Source organism: Carya illinoinensis, chromosome 1 (assembly GCF_018687715.1).
Source record: "Carya illinoinensis cultivar Pawnee chromosome 1, C.illinoinensisPawnee_v1, whole genome shotgun sequence".
In the NCBI taxonomy this organism is placed as follows: Eukaryota; Viridiplantae; Streptophyta; class Magnoliopsida; order Fagales; family Juglandaceae; genus Carya; species Carya illinoinensis.
Window position 1 is genome coordinate 57,238,195 of NC_056752.1, and position 12,553 is coordinate 57,250,747.

General features: G+C 34.5%; 1 protein-coding gene across 2 annotated transcripts in view; it reads right to left on the bottom strand.

The window, feature by feature from the left end:
- The window catches only part of LOC122292171 (anaphase-promoting complex subunit 1), a 35,883-nt gene extending 25,224 nt beyond the window's left edge, over positions 1-10,659 (bottom strand). The window contains exons 1-11 of one of the 2 annotated variants that reach the window (XM_043100406.1): positions 10,252-10,657; positions 9,489-9,552; positions 7,566-7,650; positions 5,487-5,776; positions 5,195-5,300; positions 4,924-5,084; positions 4,381-4,568; positions 4,135-4,204; positions 1,954-2,124; positions 1,257-1,741; positions 353-812 (exon numbers count right to left, since the gene is read on the bottom strand). In XM_043100406.1, coding sequence (XP_042956340.1) covers positions 353-812; positions 1,257-1,741; positions 1,954-2,124; positions 4,135-4,204; positions 4,381-4,568; positions 4,924-5,084; positions 5,195-5,300; positions 5,487-5,776; positions 7,566-7,650; positions 9,489-9,552; positions 10,252-10,478 — 2,307 coding nt within the window. In that variant the 5' untranslated portion in view covers positions 10,479-10,657. Of the gene's footprint in view, positions 1-352; positions 813-1,256; positions 1,742-1,953; positions 2,125-4,134; positions 4,205-4,380; positions 4,569-4,923; positions 5,085-5,194; positions 5,301-5,486; positions 5,777-7,565; positions 7,651-9,488; positions 9,553-10,251 lie in introns of both variants that reach the window. The other variant, XM_043100412.1, reaches the window with a different exon arrangement.
- Positions 10,660-12,553: the final 1,894 nt, after the last annotated feature.

Below are 12,553 nucleotides of genomic sequence, written 5' to 3' on the forward strand. Positions count from 1 at the left end.
AATCAATGATGGCTACAAAGCCAACGACCGTCTCACCCATGCAACAATAAACAGTAAACTACACTTTTTCCAGATAAAAGAATATAATTGTAAGAGCGTCCCATATTGTTATCAGCCATAATATGTGTGTCAATGGGATAGAACAGGCAATTATCAAAAACTCACGATCAGAATTATGTCTGGCAGAAAGCTGTCATCACAATAAGTTAAACCTACAAGGACCTTCAATTTTTTACAACAATCACCTTCCCTTTACCATTTCTAAATCGTACCACAAAAAAAATTAAGAGAGCTTAGATATTCTGCATTCGGACTTTATACACATAAAAGACATTACTGTGGCCCAACTCACATGTCGCAGAGGAAGAGAAACACCAGAAGGCAGTGAGTCCAGCTGTTGCAGTCCAAAATTTTCCCCAACCATCGCCAAAACTGTAAGCTCCTCATTTGTGCAATGTGATCCCATGGCAATGTTACAGTAAACACCAGAGGAAAGCTTTCTCCCAATCTGTTCAGCACCAGATAATAAGCTATAAAAAGAGACTATCTTTCGGGCCCAACTCACAACAGAACTGCCATCTTTACAAACTGATGGTGGAAGATCATCCATATTAACAGAACTACTTCCATGTCGCAAACAGTTCTCGAGCCATCTAAATAAACTTGGAGCAGTTTTCCAGGAAAAGGAGGTCATACACATCCCAACTTTATTGGAAAGACCAGGAAAATCACGATGATAATGATCTAAATAGCTTTCCTCACCCAAGAAATTAGAAATATTGCATAGTAGAACTGCCAGAAGCTCCAAGTCCCTATAAGCAACAACTAAATTATTGAACCATTATTTGAAAAGATAATTAAAAAAGAAAGTTGAGAACTGATGTACCAAAAATCATTGCTGCAATCTATTCAAGCTAAGAAATCACATGTAAGAGAGGTCAGCCCAAAATGCCGATAATCAATGCTAGAAGTACTAAGGAGTCCTTTTGGCTAATGTAATCCATCAGAAAATTGAGTTGAATGTTAAGTGAACCTCGGTGCTTATCCATAGTCCTAAAGCTATGCTTGGTGTTTATGTTAGACAAGGATCAAAGCAATTTCAGCTATTAAAAAGCTGCACATTTTCTGTGCTAGTGATTATCACGACTTAGAAGGTTACTGTTAGTCATTCACCTTGCAAGAAGTATATACTCAGGAGTATTACAGACCCTAACCCTATAAAACAAGAAGAATCTACAAAAGAAGAAAAGGCAAACCTTTTGCGAAGAATATCCAGTTTTAGACTCTCATATACTGCATGCAGAGAATCCAAACACTCCATCAATAGCTCAGAATAAATTGGTTTTTGCAAACTTTGTGCATCATCTGAATTTGACCTAGTGGAAAATCCCAACACATCGAGTGATATTCCAGAAGAAATTCCAGTAAAAGAGTTAAGCTTGTAGTTCTTGTGAAATTTGCTGTTAATAAGAAACTCCCACGATGAGGGTGACACCGAATTTGAAAAATCTTGAGAAACGCCACTCGAGCTTTTACACATTTTCATAATAATGCTACTAAAAGAGTCCCATTCTGAATTAACACTAGAATCAGCATCTGATAAATAGGCAGAGTCACCATCTTTCCAAAGAAGACCAAGAAAATGACCATAGAAATCTGAACTGAGCCCCTCAGCCATTGCTGTAATGCAGTCATCTGACAACAAAGATGAAGGGCTTCTTCGAAATGCACATCGAAACATCTGGACAAAGAATCAAACAGATAAAAATTGTCAAGGCCATAGCAAGGTCTATCAAAGCAAGCAACTTAAACGGAGAGAAACATTTTTTGATAGAATAAACAGATAGAAACATTGACCCAAATACCATAATAAAATCAGGTAATTTGATTATCAAGAAAATTTGCAGAGCAGGTCACTTAAGATGACAAAGCCTAATATATAAATAAGCATACCTGTCCATTATTTACTATTACATTGATACGTCCCTCAACAGCATCGACCAATCCTACGATCTTTAAGTCATGTGACGCAAATGATGTTTCAGGAAAATCCAAATTGTGTGAAACTCGGGTTTTGCTCAAACAAGATGGTAACACATACCTACAAAGGCATTGCTTTCCTGACTGCAAATATAAAATATATGTCAATTCTACATCTCAAGAAACACACCCAACTTTAGCAACTACTTTGTGTCCTGTAAAGGAAAAGGGAAAAGACATTAAAAAAGCTTGTTGAATGAACTTTCATTTATAAGATAAATTTAAGTTTTATCTATAACGAGTAATCAAGTAAAATAATTTTATTAATGAGCAAAAAGGCACTGCCAAGTACACAGGAAGTATACATAACATGCACCTCACTAGAATAGTATAGAGAGCAAGAACATCCTGAAAACTAAAGCTGGAAGAAAATGAGTTTGCTGCCATCCAATGATAACAGATCTAAAAGAGTAATCCTTTAGCTCTTCCACTGTCTCCTCAAACATCCCAAAGCTTCACTCATTCCTTTCCCTCAAAATGCACCACATTAAGCAAATCAGAATCATTTTTCACAAAGTGACACCATGTTGCTCAGCAAACCAACCACACATGGAAAGGTCCACCACCCCTTGAGACATGACCCAAAAACAGCTTGTCAAATGGACTTGGCCATAAACACAACTAGATACCCACTTGCACAACTTCACCCCATAGCACACGTCCACAATGTGTATGGCAAAAACTCTTAGTTAACATGATCATATGAATTTTCAAAATTCATGTTGCATAGTCCACCCGGCTCTCTTGATCTAGCTCTATTGACTAGGCATTCATTGGCAAACCTACCCCTAATAAAAGCATTTTGAGATTTGGAAATAATCTCTTCCAACCTTATTATCAGCCTACTAGCTATAACTTTGCCCAATTTCTTCCACGAATTCCTTCAACTCCTCCACCAGAAACAGGGCTTCTGCCACCCCCAACAATGACCAAGCCACACTAGCTCTATCCAACGATACAACTTTTCCGATATACATAACATTGATACCTTCTTCATTAACTCAAAATCTTAGCTTCAAAGAATGACTTATTCGAGTAACCCATGCTCTGTTTTGTTGTTTAACTAGTGATGAAAAGTAAAACCGATGTTCATCAAGGCAGTACTCATTGTTAAACCGATGTTCCTCTATTTCTCTAAAATGAGAAGACTAGAAGCAAGTCTAGAAATCATTGGAAACTAAGCCATTTGCCTACTGGACAAGATGCAATAAGATTTTTTACAGGGCAGGCGTTCAATTGTATAGAAAAGTAAACAAGAACATTAATATCATTATGTATGGGATAAAACATGGCTCCACTGAAGATCAACGGAAAACTTTCAGAACAGTCATCTTAGATAGGCACGTGAATTCCTTTTTGCCAGTGAGCACTTGCCTAGGACAAATTCAATCAAAATCATATATATGCATTACGATACTAGGTACATCAAGGGAAGAAAGTAGCCAAACTTCCCATTGGGCTTCACACCTTGTTAATTGTATTTAGAATATGATAAGTAATTCCATAATTCTCAAAGACAAAAAAATAATTAGCATTAATGAATTAGATATCATTTTAGTGTAAAAAGTAAACTGCCTAAAAGATACTCCAATATAAACACTTTTTTTATCGGACAAAATTTTATTGATCATGAAAATAGACAAAGGACTAAGCATACAGGACATATACAAGAGCATCTTGCCTATCCAACACCATAAACACTTTATCGGTATAAGGAACAGAAACTCTACTTGAGATTTGGCATGTGCAATCATATGTATTAATAGCATTGGTACTAAACACAAAGCGTCTTCACAAATACTCAAACATGACTTTATTTCATTTCAAAGGCACGGCACTTGCAATATGTGATATTAAAGAAGACAGCGTGGAAATATCATGACATATGCAGCAATAAAAAATCAATTAAACACAATTATCAATAAAAATCAATTAGACACTGAAAAAGAATATAAAAGAATCCTGTGTACTCGGGCTTTGCCTTTTTATGTGGATCAATAAAATATCTTTTATCTATCAAAAAAAAAAAAGAATATAAAAGAAGATTAACAGAACTGATATAAGCCAAGTTATTGGCAGATGCATATAGCTTACATAAAGAAGAAGGCCATTTTCTGGAGTCAAAACAAAGATGTCTGAATACGGTAGCAATCCCACTTTAACTCTGAAAGAAAAAACGAATATGGTAGAAGAGATGGGGCAAAGAAAGTCAGGTCCGCAATATTATATTAAAAGATATCAATATTAAATCTTATATTTCTCCACTTCTTATTTACTTATCAAAATAAAAAAGATATCAATATTAATGCCCAAAAACAGATAAAAAAAATTCAAATCTACCTTGGGCGTGTAACAATTACAGGTTCAGCAGCAACAGCAGGTATGCTCCAGCTCATGTCAGGTTTTATGTCAAAGAGAATCTCATTATTTATTTCAACACTTTGTAGCCTTACAGCCAACAATTTTTTTTGCTCTTGGTGAAGAAAGCAAATTACAGGAGTTGCATCATTATCAGTTGCCAGAAAAACCTGAAACATTAAAGAACAGAAAAAAGTCAAAAGCAAAACGCAGACAGGATGTTAATATGAAGATGTTATTATCAAATGCTTAAAAAGAAAATTGCAGTTTATCAAGATCGATCAGATAAGATCACAATGAGATAATTTTGGAACCTTAGTAGAGTTTTGAGCCATTAATGAGAAAAAATATTTCGATGTTCATGCATTTTCATAATGCTTTATGGTTATATAATTAACTAAGAGAGAAAAGAGGTAAAAAAAAACTGAAACTAAGAGAGAAAAGATGGAAGAATATTATCGTTAATTTATTCCCTAATCAAAGTTTCATTCAAAACACAACAACAATCAGTAAGTGCATTGATACCTTACAAGCAGCTGCCTGGGCACCCTTACCCTGCCATATTCTACGGAAAGAGAACTGTTTTGGCAATACATCAGCAGGAACTGCATTAGTTATACTAACATTTGCCACTTCAAGGTTGGGATTAACTGCTTCTGCAACCCACACAGAGTGTTGCATCTTTCCTGCATAAAAAATGACCATATAAGAATTGACGAATGCGAAATATGATTAAGAGTTTGTTTTTAGGCATGACAGGGAGGGGCCAATCTAAAATTTATTAAGGTATAAAAACCTTTATTGTATGATGCCATCAGAGGAATCTGATCACTAGTCCATATTGTTCTTTCATCAAATTCCTTCATTGTGTTCAATTTTCCTCTCTCTTCTATATAAGTCAGCTGAAAATTTCAATAAACAAAATTCACTTATCAACAAGAAACAAAGAACAGGAAATACTAAAAGTTCATCAGCAAAAACAAGTCTCCGGGAAGAAGTTATGAACCAAGCACGTCTGAGGCAAAGAAAATAAAAGGCCGAGAAAGAAATTCAAGAAAATTATTAGTAAGAGGGTTAAAACAACATACCTGCAGTTCTTCCAGCGGATCCTTTAGAATTAGATGTGAGCACATCAAACTTGTGTCTCCATTAAAAAAGTTATCACATGCACTCAAAAATCCAAAATTATGTTGTGGACTATGACCAATTTCTCTCCTATGACGGGGTATGTCACGTGCACCCAATAAGGGAGGACTTGAAGATGAAAAAGGAATATGTGCTGGTGAATACACTTCAGCTGCCTGCTGAAATAATAAACCAAATGGCAGAGACCATATTGATGTGATGGTACGTGGGAGAGGAATAGATACTACCTCACCTATTAAACAAAGCAAGAACTCAGCTTCAACACATAACATGAAATGAACAAGGTGCTTTAGGAGGAAAAAAAACAACTTGAAAGAATTACACATTATGGGTCCCGGATATTGCATGGTAGAACCAGATTTTCTCCTTTCTAGCATACACAGGACAAGTAAGTAAGAACTTTCAGGTGCTGACTCTAGTCCTCCCACATCAGCATTAAAAAGAAATAGAACACAACCCACCATTTGATTGGTTCTAACAAGTATGCTGGCCAAACAATCATGATCCCAATTTGGATTGATTTGTCATCCCAATCTGGATTGATATGTCCTTTTTTAATCATTCCAAAAAAACATTTCAAATTTTAATTTGAGATTCCAAAGCAACAAGATTCGTCATTCCATCTTGTGGGTTGGGATAAAGTTTGTTCTCCAATTCAATGGGGAGGTTTGGGGGTGCGTAATGTAAGGGTTTTCAACAAAGCTTTATTGGGAAAATGGTTGTGGAGGTATCATAGTGAAGGAGAGGGCTTGTGGAGAGAAGTGATAGAGTCTAAGTATGGGAGTCTTCGGGGGGGTTGGTGTTCTAACGAAGTCAGGGGTGCACATGGAGTGGGATTGTGGAAAAACATAAGAGCTGGTTGGGACAGATTTTCTCATTTTTTCAGAGTTATAATTGGCAGCGGCAACAATGTTTTATTTTGGCATGATGTTTGGTGCGGGGACATGGCTCTTAAGCAGGCTTTTCCTATGCTTTACCAAATTGCATGTGATAAAGAGGCTGTTGTGGCTGAATTATTGATACGCTCTAATGGTGCTGTTCATTGGAATGTGAATTTTTCAAGAGCGGCTCAAGATTGGGAACTGGACATGTTGTTTGGTTTTTTTGACTCTCTATATGCTATATCTCTTGGAAATGAGGGGAGGGACAGGATGTTGTGGAATCCAAGTGGAAATAAAAAATTCTCGGTGCGGTCCTTCTATTCGGCTCTTGTGGGCCTACACCATGGTCATAGCTATCCTTGGAAAGCTATTTGGAAGTGCAAGGTACCTTCCAAAACTGCCTTCTTTGTGTGGACAGCATCTATTGGGCGGATTCTTACCTCGGATAATTTGAGAAAACGTGGGTTCTATATTTCAGATTGGTGTTTTATGTGTAAGTGTGATGGGGAATCAGTTGATCATCTCCTATTACACTGTAAAGTGGCCCAATGCCTATGGGATGAAGTTTTTAGGAGGGTAGGGATGGCATGGGTCATGCCTAGAAGTGTCCGGGATCTTATGTGCTGTTGGAAAGGTATCCGGGGAAATGTTCAAATCGCTACTGTGTGGAAAATGATACCTCACTGCATTATGTGGTGTGTTTGGTTGGAGAGGAACAAGAGGTGCTTTGAAGATATGGAACACTCTATGGCTGAACTAAAACGTTTTTTCTACTGTACCCTGCTTTCCTGGGCTTCGGCCATTATTTGTAACACAGATGATCTCCATACTTTGCTTGTAACTCTCACTAGTTCTTAGTTGTAACCTGGCATGATCTTTGTATACCTCTAGTGTACTCAGGCTATGCCTTTTTCATTAATAAAACTTACTTTTACCTATCAAAAAAAAAAAAAAAAAGATTCGTCATTCCAATCAGGATTTACAAGATTCCTGTCTTGTGGATGCTGAAGTGCCAAGAGTGCTAGTAACATTTAGATTACTTTTTTCATCTCATTGCAGGAAAGCCACGTCATAAGGAACACAAAAAAAAAGTATTATCAAGTAACTAAATTACTACTGAAAAAATCCTGGCCTGCTCACCTGATGTGTTGTAGATAGTTAAAGAATCCATTTGTAAGACACAAAGCTGAGCTTCATCCATGTCACCCAGACGACACCAACACACCTAGAATTGAGATAAAATTATTTCCAAAACTAACACTTCAGTAAAATGGAGCAAAATCCAACAAATATCATGCCTGAAAAAAATACATAGTGATAGAACAAACAAAGCATGTGCCGAGTTTTTGACAACCAAACAGAACTTAGCTTTTTTTTATAGGTAATCAAGAAGCTTTATTCATAAGAGAAGGCAAAGCCCTAGTACTTCTTGTAAAACTTGAGAATGTAACTAGGTGTCTCACTTTGTATACTCCCTGTGTACTTGGGCATTGCCTAGTTTCTTCATATTCAATAAAGATTATTACTTATCAAAAAAAAAACTTGAGAAGGGTTGGGTGGTAAAGAGAGTGTTTGTTCTGTATGGGGTAGGTAATATTACTTTGCAGGGATATCAACTGAGAGGATGGTTGATTGTTAAGCATCTTGCATCTTGATGTCATGGGACCTCTTAGTTTCTCCCCGGCTTCATCTTGGTCATATATAGATTATGCAGGGTTGGTTCCATAAGCATTGCCAATTGCCCTCTGCCGTGAGTTTTTTACACATTGATTGTTTTGGATTGTAAACATCATGTTTACAGTTCTTATGGAACCAATTGCCCTCCGCCATAGATTATCTTGTTTATGTACAGAACTTAACAACAAGGTGAGAAAAGAAATGATGCATTAATGATTTATCTGTACATAAACAATAATTGTAAACATCATGAAAAAAAAAAAAAATTGAGAAAAACTGTCTAAAGAGTTTGCCAAAATAGCATCTGCCTCAAGACAAGTTAATAAACATATTTACTGCAAAGCTGGGTTATGCCTTTTGCGCTCTTAGTAAAGAGCTCTTACTCTCTTTTTTTTAATAAACTTACTCATAACAAAACACGTTATTGCAAAGAATTTGCATTCATTTTCTGGTAACAAATTTCAATAATTCTTGGCATGTTAATTTTAACCTACAAACATTGAACCCCACTAGCCAGTGATTCGGTATCATCCCTAGCATTCCTACGAAAATAGACACATCAAAATTATATGCCTTACAATAACTCTGAAGTGAAGCCATCCAAGTAGGCAATAGAAAATGCAGGCAAAATAAAGAAATCAAATAAAAACCAAATTTCAAAAGAGGAAGGCAGGTCAAAGCACCCTTCAGTGTGAATTCCCTCAATTACAGACACAGATCAAAGATAAAACAGAAATATATAATAACGAAATTGACTTAGGTCTCCACTCTATGTGAAGAACTGTGCAAGTATAAAGTATAAACAATAATATTGGTAATGACAAAGCATCCTCATTGAAATAACATCAGTATGATATCTCAGCAAAGCCAGAAGAAAACAATGCACTTGGCGATTATATGGTATACAACTATGATTTTCCTGCAAGGTATCCTAATTTAAATACTAACTGCTTTTAGAGCATACATTGGCAATTTATTAGATTTACAAAAAACTAACTGCTTTTTGTATTATGTGGTGCATCTGGATGGAAAGGAATAAGAGGTGTTTTAATGATAGGGAACATTCTGTAAATGATCTCTGGAAAATTTTTATGTTTTCCCTATTTTCTTGGTTTTCAGCCATTGTTCTTAATGGTGGGGCAGTCCATGAGTTTTTGTTTTCATTGTTTTAGTACTTGAATGTTCTTTTTTCTTTTTTTTTAATACTTCCCGTGTGCATGGGCTTCACCTATTTCATTCGTTGAGTAAAATTTTTACTTATCAAAAAAAAAAAACAAAAAACAGGCAAGGACATCATTTTATAGAAGGTATTTACTACCAAACTTCACAGTAACAATGAGAGATATATAGCTTGAACCTATATACTGCACCGTAGAAAATAAGTACCTTAATGACGGTGGAGGGTAAGGTCAATCTCTTAAATACTCGTGCACCAGTGGTCCATATTATCCTGTTTCAAATGAGTGGAGAAAATTACCAAAACCTTCATAATTTATTTTTTTTTTAATGTCGGGGAACTTCGCTAAGGCAGGGCCCTCCAGACCCACCTCTGCAGAGTAAACCCCGGTCCCGTGCACCATACTCTCAGAAGTTTCCCTACATAGAACTAGTTAAATCGTTGATTTTTCACCAGAAGTGTGGCCCCAAAAGATTGTTTGCACCTATGAGGTGTTGAACCTTTGACCTTGAAGGGAGTGATATCCCAAGACCAAAGTCTTCACCACTTGGGCCAACCCCCTAGGGTTCCTTCATAAAATTTAAAAAGAGAAACGATTGCGTATGGATGTGAAGCACAGCGAAGAACATATAACAACATTTAAACCAAAATAAACTAATGTAAGAAGCTCCATTTGAGCGGGCAGATTGAATATAGCGAATCAGACAAGTTGTTCATACACTTAATACGTTGTTAGACCTGTAGCATGTCACAACAATAGCGCATGTGATAGTTACGAATTAAATAATCTAGGAATTAATTTTGATTATTGGTTGAAAACTGAGAGATCTAATGCAGAATTAAAATTGAGAAACGTTCTAAATTCCAAACCCTAGCCATGCGGACTAACCTTTTAATCCAACTGAACACAAAGATAAAGAAAACCTTCTTCGAATTCTAAACACCTTTTCTCATTGTAATTTAAAAACATACCGATTCCCTCTAATGAAAAGTTCGTGATCGCTCCGCGCGCTGAACGCCGAGGCCGATGCGTCTGTTTCGCCGGCTTCGTCTCTCTCTCGGACGAGCTGGGGATCAAAGAGGAAGTAGTCAAACTTGTCGGTGAAATTATCCGCGGGCTTTCCGTCCAGGGCTTCGGCGATTAAGCCGAAGGGCTTGAACTCGCCAAGCAATGCGAGTTGCCGAACCCCAACCGACATTGTGTGAGCTGGACCAGTGACCGAGTTGGCTCGGTGAGTGGGAGAAGAGGAGAGCCTGGAGACTCGAGAGGGAAGTAGAGACTAGGGAGAGTGAGAGTGATGTCCCGCTCTTTTTTTCTATGTTTGAGGGATTGACGTTGGGATTGTGGGTTTACCCTAGTCCCTATAATTCACACTGTTTGGCTAGAAGGATTAACGGACTTTTTGTCCGAGTTAAAAATGAAGGAGGGGCAGCCGGAAATCGTGACAGCTGGGGAGTCGCTTTTGCAAAAATTTCCTTACCATTTTATCTTATTATTATTATAACTTTTTAAAAAATTTTATATATAATAAAATTAATAATTTAACTTTTTTAAATTTTAAAATAAAAATAATATTATAAAAATATATTTTAATAATATTTATTTAACTTTTAATTTTTATCTTAATTCATCTCATCTCATATACAAAAACAAACAATGCCTTAATTACACAAATTATTTCATCTCATTTTATCTCATCTCATCTAAACTAATTATTATAAATTTTTCAAACTCTTACACAAAATAAAATAAATAATTTAAAATTTTCAAATCTAAAATAAAAATTATATTCTAATAATATTTTATTTAATTTTTAACTTTCATTTCATCTATGTAACCAAGCGATGCCTAAGCCATATCTAAGACATATTTTTTAATCTTATATATGAATTGTATGTTCTATACGTCAATTTAAAAATATAATAAATATAACCATAATAATCTTATTTCTGTTAAAAATTATACAAAAATTTAGATGATAGAAAGTCCCAAACGCTTAATTAAGTTAAGTTTGAGCCATAGTTTTAATATAAACACTGCTGGATTATTTCAAATTTCCTCTAATTTGACTTTGACTTATTTTGAAGTTTATGTGATTTTTTATTAGTCCCACGTTTAAAAAAAAAAGCTTTTAATAATTTATAAGTGAATGAATTTCACAATACATAAATTAGAATATAAAAGTAGACATATATATAATAATAGTGTCACTCAGCGCACGATGCATTAATACTTTAGATGCACTTAGAATCTTCGCAAGTGATGGAACTTTTATAATATTCTTAATTCAAGCGAAATGATACTCTTTTTTATGGAAAATGATAGGCCACCGCTGGCCCTATTTTATTTTTTTTTAATTTTTTTTTTCTTAATGATTAAGTAAATTTTTTATAATATTATTATAATTTTTTTATATTTTTTTAAAATGTTTAAAAGTATTAAAAAATAATTTAAAAAAAAAATCAAAAAGGCAAAAAAAATTTTTTGCCTAACAGTGACTCCCAGCGGGAGCCACCAGCGGTGCCTGTAGCACCATCCCTTTTTTATTTATTTGCAGTTATTTGTAACGGTCAATGATAATTATTTTCACGTCATTCTAATAGAAAAATCATTTTATTTATAATTCAAATGAAATGATACAGCTATTACTATTATATCTGTTCATTCTAATATTAATATTCATAATTTGCAAGTTGTATATTATATAAACAGTATTGTATTCTCAAAATAATATTATCAGATATTTTTTGTTAGAAATCAATTTGTGAGTACGATATAATATTTATTAAAAGACAAATTAAAAATTCGCCCCACTGTGATCAACTTCTTAAAATCTCTGTTTGATATTTTGTAACAAATGCCACTACAAAATTTAATAAATTATTGGATAATACTAATACGTAAAAAGTGAATTTATATTTGAATTCGAATAGAGGGTTTATTACGTATTAACTCATTTATAAATAAATAAATAACCATTTAACGTTGATGCTTAATAATGAGGATTGACACATAAGGGATGCTTGGAAAATCTAACTATCTCATTTTATTCCATAATTTCTCATAATTTTATTTTTAAATATTACTCAAATATAAATATTTTTTAATTTTAAATATTTAACTTTTTTATCTAATAATTACCTAATCATTATAGTTTTTATAAATTTTCAAAAAAATTACAATAAATAATACTACTTTTTAAAAATTTTAAAATAAAAATCATATTAAAAAATTATATTCTAATAATATTTTAACTTTATAATATTTTTTTAT